The sequence below is a fragment of the Pocillopora verrucosa genome, chromosome 7 (genome assembly GCF_036669915.1).
Source record: "Pocillopora verrucosa isolate sample1 chromosome 7, ASM3666991v2, whole genome shotgun sequence".
In the NCBI taxonomy this organism is placed as follows: domain Eukaryota; kingdom Metazoa; phylum Cnidaria; class Anthozoa; order Scleractinia; family Pocilloporidae; genus Pocillopora; species Pocillopora verrucosa.
The window spans coordinates 24,551,214-24,561,788 of NC_089318.1; the positions used below are offsets into that span (position 1 = coordinate 24,551,214).

The 10,575-nt window shown below is 35.9% G+C and overlaps 1 protein-coding gene and 1 pseudogene across 1 annotated transcript; both read right to left on the minus strand.

Annotated features, from left to right (window-relative positions):
• Positions 1-570: 570 nt before the first annotated feature.
• Positions 571-6,382, minus strand: LOC131792093 (dynein axonemal assembly factor 10). Its single transcript, XM_059109462.2, has 9 exons — positions 6,164-6,382; positions 5,812-5,912; positions 5,540-5,670; positions 4,630-4,731; positions 3,065-3,180; positions 2,297-2,431; positions 1,645-1,742; positions 1,242-1,374; positions 571-803 (listed from the first exon to the last, which is right to left on the minus strand). Exons 1-9 carry the CDS (start codon positions 6,338-6,340, stop codon positions 729-731), a joined length of 1,068 nt encoding a protein of 355 aa, XP_058965445.2. The 5' UTR covers positions 6,341-6,382; the 3' UTR covers positions 571-728.
• Positions 6,383-7,450: 1,068 nt separating this feature from the next.
• On the minus strand, positions 7,451-8,131 carry LOC131792053 (receptor expression-enhancing protein 5 pseudogene; annotated as a pseudogene).
• Between the last annotated feature and the right edge of the window lie 2,444 nt (positions 8,132-10,575).

Below are 10,575 nucleotides of genomic sequence, written 5' to 3' on the forward strand. Positions count from 1 at the left end.
ATATCTATACATAATTCAACAAATAGGTAATGAGAATACTCAAACTTATCAGGTAGAAGTTGTTATCTTGACTTCACAACAAATTCTTGTGACTAATTTAAAAGGAAATGTGTGGCAGCTAAATAGGGAGAATTAACAATCAGATCTTGGGAGTCAAGGGTTCAGATACTTGAACTGAGTCCATTTTAAAGAAGCTATTAAACATTCACTTGGTAAAGCTTGGTCAGTTCATGTTCTCATTCAAAAACTCAATTCTCCTGCATAAATTTGACAAATTTTTCCTCGAAAAACAATTAAGTTCACTGTTATTTGTATTTAATGGCCCACAAATAGCCCAATCACCAATAGCTTAATCAGGACTGTCCAATAACTGTCCAAGGTTAAACTGAGATTGTCTTTGCTTTATGTTCATGAAAGATGTTTTAACTCTTCCTTTACACTGTAAACACTTTTAAAAGTAAATAATTTGTACATCTCTTTCAAAACGTGAAGCAGATTAGAATGTCTGAACCTCTATTTCTAGTACATTTAACACAACTTTGTGTGATCAGATAAATCAAATGGAACTACTTTCAAAAAGCTGCAAATAATTTTATTACATGTATCAGTCCACAGCCAAGAACCTCTACAAAATATATTTACATGGAATATTGTGATACAGTTTGAACTTCTTATAAATAAAAATATGTGATGGGTGATCATGAGGAGGGTAGGTGCTAGTAGTGATGTCACACAGTCTTGAGTTTTGTTACAATAATGACTCTTAAACTCTGGTCAAGTGCCGTACACACACAAAGCCCTTCCTATAAAGAAAAAAACAGTAAAACTGGTGTCAAAAGATTATCAGAGGGAATAACAATGATACAAATAAAGATTTTAGATAATTTAAGTTTGAATTGTTTTATTTAAGAAAACAATTTTTTGTCCCAGAAAACAACCTCATTGCCATCCCCTTCCTCATCCATTGTCCATTCTACAAGTGTAAAAATTTTTCAGTTTGTGTCCCTCTTCCTCCTCAAGAAAATTGCTGACTTTCAGACCCATCCTCTTTGGAAATTCCAATTAGTTCCACTTTATGGGGCTTCAACAGCAAGTGATTTGTGAAATTCCAATTAGTTCCACTTTATGGGGGCTTCAACAGCATGCGATTTGTGAGGAAACTCTTACAGTAGATCTGATTAAATGAAAAATATCATTTAATTTTAAATATTGACCTTACCATTACATGTATGCCAACTGACCTTATCTGGACTCCAGTCAAAGGAAGTGATTGGTTGAGTTGACAGACTGGCATTTTGCAACATTGATACAGAACCCATAACACCCATATCCAAGTCTTTTGCATCTTTTGTCACCCGCTGTTCTGGATATGAGCTAGGAATATCAAGTAGATTTGTAAGTAAATATATCAAGAAAACAAGAGAACACTTCTGTGCTTACCGATGGTGTGCATTATTTTTGGAAGGAAATTTTCATTTTTGGAGGAATAAGCTCAATATAAGGAGAGTAATTTATTTGACATGTACTTTGTAAGACATTGTTTTCCTAATATATTGGAATCCAAAGAATGGTTGCTCACTAAACTAATGGGAGATAGAAGTGGCTCCTGGTGGAAAAAAAAGTGTTACAAATTATACCACTTACTATTTCCAGAGATTAAGGGACCCAGACCCACCACAGGTCATGAAAATTTCACGGTTTTGTGGCAGATGTCTGACACACCAAACTGTAGACTTGTGAGCCTGTATGAGATAAATGTTATATTAACAACCAAGAAGAGGAAGAAATTTAAAGAGATCAAAGGTAACCATCTCTAATCACACAAAGGCCCAAGAAGAGAATCAGAAATAATTGTTAAAGTAAAAAGGTTAATATACAATAATTTTGGTGAAAAGCAATTATAGTTGTGGTTAGTCATAAATTTCATTGAAAATAAGAGTGTAACTGCACATTTAAAGTTGTCAATGTGACCATAAACTACACAAGTAGTATTACATGTTAACTGCAAATCCTGGGTGTTATAAATTAACCCTTTACACTCAAATATCAGTATGCATACCCTTCTCTATAGATTTCCCAAGGAACTGGCAGGGAGAATTTGTTATACAAAAAGAGCTTCTATAGTTGGTGATCATTCCCTTTCTTCTTGTGACCTTAACGTATGATTCAGGGGTGATATTGTAAGGAGAAATTAGATGCTGGTCACTGTTTGGAGTCAAAGGTTTAACAGATATAAATGCATATTTAAGTTTCAATCAAATATCACAGAATAAATATTTGCATCAAAGCAAAATACCTTCTCAGAGAGAGAAGCAAATCCTTTCTCAGGATGTTGTGTTCTTACATCAAACACGTGAAATTTTGATTCTAATGTGGTAGCCACTAGCTTGTTCATCATGATATCTTTTCTATCAAATTCAATTCCACAAACCTGCCACACAAGAAAATTGTGAGGTTAAAATAAATAGCAATTTGACTACAAAACTTAGATACAAGTAAAACATTGCTTCAAAATTGAATTTCAATGTTGTTCACAGTTTTTCCCAAGGCTAAAATCAAATAAAAACAACCACCAATGTTCTAAATCTTGCTTAGCAACCTGGCTTCTCCTCTTTCTTCTATCTCTTGGTAAGCTTTTTGAAACCTTTCAATGTAGGAGCTCTACGTGAAGCCATTTAAGACTCAAATCATGATAGTTCATTGTGATATCCCAAGCAGCAGCAGTTCATGTGATTCTCACCATTTGGAAGGGAGTAAATCAAACAAGACAACATCCTCAGGCAATGTAAGAGCACATTTGAAGACAACTATCAAACAGGTTTTTTTAGGTTTCTTTTAGAATCTTAAATAACAGTAAGTTGTAACTCTTTATACATACTTTTCAATTTGGAATAATACTTTAAATTAAGATCATATTTTTATAATCATATTTTAAAACCATTAATAAATAAATAATACCATCAGTTTATAATTTTTAAAAAGGATCACTTTTATCTATTCCAAGTGACCTTACTTAACCATGGTGAAAATCCGAAAAATAAAGTGATTGACATATGTTATTCACCCCATTTTTAACATTTGTCTCCCATCGGACAGTCATCTTTTTAAGATCAAACATCTTTATATCACCATTGTCGTAGCCTGCTACAACTGAACGTTCTTCTGTATTGTAAGCATCTCCTGTAATAGGTGAAAATTAAATACACTTTGGTCAATAAATGAACTGGAACCATAGGAAACACTAGATATCCAATGGATATGACTGTGTAGCAACTAAACTTAAAGCTCTAATTCTAATCTAAAACAAAAATGAAAGAAAAGTAAAATAACATGATTTTAGCCACTGTTAAAAGTTATTAAAAGCAAATGTTTTAAGTGTTAGCCTTTCCGGCTCAAAACACCAGTGGTGGTTACTTTACATTATCAACTCAGAGGATTAAACCAAGTTATCTTGTAATACACTGCACCAATGCAGCACCAAAGTTTGTATTAACCCTTTAACTCCCAGACCAAGTTTGTGATTCTCCTTACTGTCAACCATACAATTCTTTTAATATTAGTCCAGAGAATTTAGTATTGGATCAACTAATTATCCCATGATTGACATTTTTCTCTATTCTCATCACTTATCTGGTTGATATTCATCATCATCATCTTTTACTTGCCTTATTTACACAATAAAAAAAATTTATTTACAGCAGTTATAGCTGGAAGGCGAGGAGACCCAGGAAGCCACTGGGCTTATAGAAGAGCCACCTCAATTACATTAATAAATAAAGTAAAGGAAAAGTGCTGCAAATGTGCGGCTAGGCCAATTCAGTGATCATTTAAGTAAAAACTCTTGCATTTTTGTCTTAAAACAAAGAAGGTTTGATGAACGAGTGACTGAAACTGGAAGAGAGTTCCAAATTTAGGACCTTGCTAGAGAATTGTAAATTGCTTGAGACTTGTACAGCACAAATGCGTTTGATAATTATTGGCTGTTCTGGTACCATAGTTGTGAATTTGGCTATTTGTAACAAAAAGATTGAGAAGCAATGGAGGCAATAGGTTATTTCTATAATAAAACATGAATTTGGCGATTCCAAATATATTACCAGTACTTGGAAAATATCTTAAATTCCTAGTTTGGAGAATAAAGGAGCAGAATGGGCTTGATAGTCTGAGTTGGTGATAGCCCACAGAGCTTGCTTTTGCAAGTAATAAATTCTATTTAAGTTAGATACAGTTACAATGTTACAGGTGCAGTTACAATGGACGATATAAGGATAAATTAAGGTGTAGTACAAAGTGAGTTTGGTTGTAGAGGATAGGAAAAAGCAAGACCTGAATATAATACCTATTGATTTAGCGATTTGTTTACATACATAGCTGATATAAACAATCTATACAAATACAATACCACACTTTCCTTAGTTAGAAACTTACCTCCTTTATTTATTTTTGAAAGAAAAGTAGATTGATAAATTATGTGAATTCTATAAACTGCAGTAATGCTCAAGACACTAAAGAGATGATGAGTTAATAAGACTTATCAATGAAATTATTTTTATTTAAATTTACAGGCAGTTAAAGGGGAGTATTACAAGAACAGATCATAAGAGTTCACAGGCTTTAAAAAAGTCTTACCAAATGCCACACACCAACAGTCACGTCCCTCTTCACCTTCAGCTGGTGCCATGTTGGCCACAGGTTTGTCCTTCTGACGAGGATCCCAAACTTTTACAGATCCTGCCAAAACACAAATGAACAGCACCAAAGCCACAAACTCAGACCTAAAGTTTTCAACCCAAAAATTTGGCTTTTCCTTTGTTCTAGGCACATTACCATTAATAGCACTTAAAAATTGAAAACACAAATCAGACTAATTTGAAACATTATAACTTCAAATCCTTCAAACTATACAACCTACATGTACATTGTCTGTCATGTCTTCAAAGGTCTCTTCAAAAAGAGAAAATGGGCTATCTTTGTAAAAAGAGGAAATTGAAACAGCTGGTCATTTACTCCTTTAACTTCCTGATTAATCTTGCCACTTTGTTACCACAACTGTAAGTTGAAAGAAAGTCTTAAGTCTCCCAGGGGAAGGGGTTCTGGACACAAGTAGCTTTCAAAGCATTACAAGTAATTTTCATGGCAGTACATGGCAAGGTTCCTGATCAAGTAATGTTTAGCTGCTCAAGGAAGCCAAGGCAACCTTAAATTGGTTAAAAGGTCTCTTAACAAGGAAGGTTTAATGTCACTCAACAGCAAGAAATGTAAACCTATTCTCATGAAAAACAACATGGCACCTTTAGGAGCCAATAAATTTGATTAATTTCTATCCCTGTGTATTTTTATGAAGTTCTTGCTAGTTTGCTCACAGACTAATAAATTCGTGATGATATTTCAATTTAGAGAAATTTGTAGCACATTTTCCAACTGTATTTGCAGATAGGCCTTAACTTTGATTTGGTACAAAAGTTATGGGGAAAAAGGTGTCACTTAAATGTTGGTGTCTACAATAACTTAATTCTGTTGATAGTTATTAATGACTCACCATCCCTACTCCCAGTGACAATCTCTGGTGCTCCCTCACCAATTCCCAGACCCCCCACACCATCAATAGTATTCACAATCTGTGAGTGAGCTTTCACAGAATAAACTGGCCTCTCTGTGTTTTCAAGATTCCTGAAGAAAACAGTAACACTATATAATTGATCAAGAAAATCAAGGTATACTGGTTTTAAGGTCAAAAACATACAGAAAGGATGACGATTCCAAGAATTATGTGTTTGTAACTCTGTTATAACATAATTGTCTGCTTCATACCAAATCATCATTTTCCCATCAAAGTCTCCTGTTGCAAGATATCTCTGTTGTAAACTTGAGGCTCCAAATGTTCCACATTTTAGTGCTGTCCTCTTCTCTTCCTGTGACAAAAAACATAATGTATGATCCTCAAAACTATTCTAGTAGAGGCTCAGTGATGCATTAACTTCCAATTTACATCAGACAATCTCTTACATTGTGTACAAACTATCTAACATTTTTGTTGTGAGGACATCTTGGAAAAAAAATTTTAATTGTAACTCTTGTAGTCCCTGTATTCTTCATACGTGTTGATAACATCATTTTATCGGAAGACAGCTGCCGTCTACAAAATACAAATCTCAACACTAACATTTTTCAAAAGTTTCAGTTCCCCCTTCGAAACTTCGTATATTTGCAAAGCTCCTGTTCCACGCGCAAAGTTTCCAAGAACTACAAATCGTGCACTGCAAGGGATCCATCGTGCATCGAATAATGTGTAATCTAAAGATTTAGTAACGTGCTCTATAATCTTAGGTTTATCCACCATGGTTGCGGACCAGAGCAAACACGAACCACTTCACAGCAAATGTACGAAATCTTCCAGGCGTTCTCACCTGGGTAGGATATCGCGCATGCTTTCGCGCAATGGCCGCTGTACATCATGTCATTGGAGAATGTAGGCACGCAAGACGTTTCAAATATCCCAAATTGATCATAGGGGTTGTGCGAAACATAGAGTCACTTTGAGCTATTTATATACTATATTCACTTTCATACTGTCTTTGGTACATTTAGACATAACGATCTACTCCTGCCATACCAATTTTGCTGTCACATTCATAAATAAATTTTGAGCAGGTTGCACCTTTTTTTTTCTCAGTTTTCCTGACACAATTCGTGGCTTCTCCCCGGTGACTTTTAAGGCGTGTGTATGAGAGAGGCTCTTTTCTATTTCCTGTTGACCTTCATTAGTGAATACTGCAAAATATTTCCTCATAAATAGTATGACACTGTTCAGTTTAGAGGGTTCGATAACCTGATTCAACAAATGTCGCATAAAATGTTGGCGACATCAATTTTAAATAAAGGGGGTAAGTTTCTAAAAGAACTATGGTGCGGCGTCGGTGGGAGAGTATAACAAAGTAACTCAGGGACCGCGCAGCAAGTTTTCGAGTGGGGGGGGCTAAAGAAGAATGCGTGAAGGAAAATTTTTTTGTTAAATTATTTTTTGCTTAATTTATTAATCGACCACTATCTTGCTGAGATATATCACAACCCATAAGCCGAATATTCAGCGATTCATTTTCTCTCCAGGCTTTGAAATTTCTCACACCATCACATAGTACACTTTGAGCAAACAGAAACTTGCCTCACCTCGTGAAGCAAAAAAAAGACTCGTCCGACTACTCTTTTGGAAATGAATAAAATGTCACAAAAAAAAAATATCGGCAAAATATTCTTGAAGCAAAAAAATGATGCAGGAGAAGGTTTAGGGTAAGTTTATTTGAATCAACATCAGAGGTACTGATTTCTTACAAAATTCTCACAGGGGTAAGGATATACCAGTGTAACGTTTTTTGAAGAGAAACTTGTTTACTGCTCAAAGCAGGAGCCAAGCTGAAACGGTTCAGCAGCTTAAGCCAGAGTAAGTAGCCTTTTAATTTTCTTTTGTCTTGTTTACATTATCGCCTTCGTTGCCCGCGTCTTCCAGCTCTTTAAAGCCCACAATGCCCCCGATCTTTTTAACTTCTGAGAACAGATCCACACTTTCTATAGGTTCGTAATCTTCTTCCGCCTTTTCGGCGGCCTGTCGGACATGCTTAGCAACTTGGCAAATAGCAGTGTCGAGCTTGTTTCTGTGTCTCATTACAAAAGGACAGATGATGAGGTTGTAAATGACCGCCGTACCACTCCACGGGCCTGGAAACATGCACCAAACGAGGAGGAAGAACTTCAGCAAAAAATACAACGGAATCCACTCAAGAAAAATTTCCAAAAAATTCACCATGCTGAAAACTACCCAGTATGTTAACCATTTGGTATCTTCCATCAGATCGCTGCTTTCGATCGCCTTCACTGATGCATAGGTCGGGAAAACGAAGCCGAGGAAATAGCAAAGAAGGTTCGCAGCGTAACCAACTGACAGGTATAATAAGATGAAACAGAGGCCGCCAAGAAATAGGGTTTGTCTCCTGACATTGGTAGCGGCCTCTAGCTTGTTTAAAAAATCAGTGAATATGTTGCGCTGTTCAAGAAGGTCGTTAATTACTTGAATTGACACACTACGTCGAACAGTTGCTACTAGCCTTTGGCAGATGTGAAATTTAGTCCTTTCCATACTCCATGAGGATGATCTTGAACCTCGAATAAGCGAGAGACGCCACTTAAATTTGGTCGCTTGATATCTAATTAACAATTTATGATTTCACTAATCAGGTAATTGAATTTAAAGCGCGCAACTCGCGCATGATCTCAAACGGTATGTTAGATGTTGAAAGTTTCACCCCTTACCATCTTTGCGATTTTGCCCCCTGATGTAAACTGTTTTATTTTAGGGGGGCGAAACGTCCATAAACCGTATGTGAGAGTGACGGATGACTCACCACTGATATCTCGGGCGAATGTATCAAATAGACGACGCCTATCTGCCGGTTCTCAGGAGCTCCTAAATTTGGAAAAATATAGGCACAAGAAGTCACGATTTTCACATTTAATTCACTGGTAAATATCATATATGAGAGGCACCCGAAAAGCATTTTCTGAAAACCTCGAAAAATGTTGTACAAACTGTCAATATGGATTAGCTTTATGCTGAAGTTTAGAACAGTACTGGAATTACACTAAAATAAAGCCACCAATAAGTTTTCAACGCAATAGGTAATAAGGGCGAAGGAAGGATTGCGTTTTCCCAAAATCACTCTTTAGAATCTACCGCGACTGATCTTTTTTACCACTATTGTTATTATTATTATTATTATTATTATTATTATTATTATTATCATCATCATCATCATTATTATCATTTACACTATTAACACAACTATCATCAATGTTATTACCATCATTTTTTGCGAACAAACAAAACAAAGCCCACATGTTGCGGCGGAGAAGACTATTAAATGAGATTACTCGTGTGAGACTTCTAAAGTCTTGGATTTTGCTGGATGCAATTTTTATATTAAAGTTAATTGAGTTCATGATTTTGAATTCAAAGGACAGCAGGATCTCATAAGAATGAGTGACTTGTTTGTCATCAACGCAATTTCCATCTTTGCTCTCATGATATGAATGGAAAGAAAACGGTCAATCAAAATCTGAAGTTAACATTGTTAACATCAGCAATTCTGATTAAAATTGATGAGAATTTAAAGGAAACATGGCAAAAAGTTGATTTGTATGTTAAATGATCAGAGATCAGGCAATACCATAACTATGATTAGATCGACGTTTACATCAACGTACCCTTCATTCGCGGCTTTTGCTGAGCGCGCCATCTCTTAAAAGAGTTAAAATTTAATTGCCTAACATTTCCCGTGGCTTAATGCTGTTTGTGGCGTACGTTTGGAGGAATGTAACACATAAAGGTCATCAAGCTCGATTGGTTTACATCACAATATTTCAAGATGTTTCGGTTCTTCGACTATTGTTGCAAATCGAAAGGAAACGAACGTGAGGGCAGACACACACAGAGAGACACACCCACACAATACAAAAGATAAAGCGAAATAGCTCAATAGAAAATGGTTAGACACATCAAAGACAAACGAGGATTTTAAATCATACTGACAAACTGCGACATTCACGAAACGTTATTTGGCTGCTTTAAGAAGTGGATCAAACTCCTTATTTGCTCATTTTCGGCAATGAAATGAGCTGATCGAATCTTTTCGAAAGAACCGTCGTAATGAAAAACGTTGACTCAAATTCCTTAACCCTAAAATATCACTTTGCCTGCTTGCATCGGATCCCATTACCGGTCACACAAGGCAAGGGTTTTGGATAGTTTGAGTCTTCTTGCAACCATGACAACTCGTTTTAATGCCAACAAGCCGGTAGGAAAGCGGGAATCAAAATTATTCTTATGATTACTTTTTGCAGAGTTGTGTCAAAATCAACCTGATATTCTCTTGCCTGAAATAAATTAACCTTGTCGTGCTTTTGTCGCGGCTCGAGCACATTAAGGCGAAACCATAGCTTATGTGTTAATGGCACCTCTAGTCGTTGTCTTTTGCCAAAAGTTTGACGCATTTCGTTATTTGACGACCGAGCTAAGAAACAACCATCTTTCCAGTTGTATTTCTCCAAATAAGATACACCAGTCACCCACACTTTAAACATTTCTGATTCAAGTGGAAGACAGGACAGTAGAACTTTTAACTCCTGTGAGAGGCGGACCAAGACCGAAGTCCTCCTTACAATATCAACACAAAAACAAGCAGACAAGTGATGAGAATAAAGGGAAATATCGATCAGGGGGTTATTAGTTGATTTAATACCAAATTCTTAGAACTAACGTCATAAACATTGTAAGGCAGACAGTAAGGAGAATTACTAATGAGATGTTTGGCTTGTTCTCACGAAAAAGCTCAGGCTTGACTCTGTCTCATATACTCTTGAAAAATTGTTGTTCAAATATTCTGGACTACTATTGAAATTTGGTGGAAAGGAAATTAAAACAAACGAGATTACTTCATGCATTATAAACTCTGAAATCTTTAGTGTTTGTATTGGCTGCCTCTCTGTGCTTCCTTTAGTTTCATCGCTCAAAATCCTCAGTTGAGT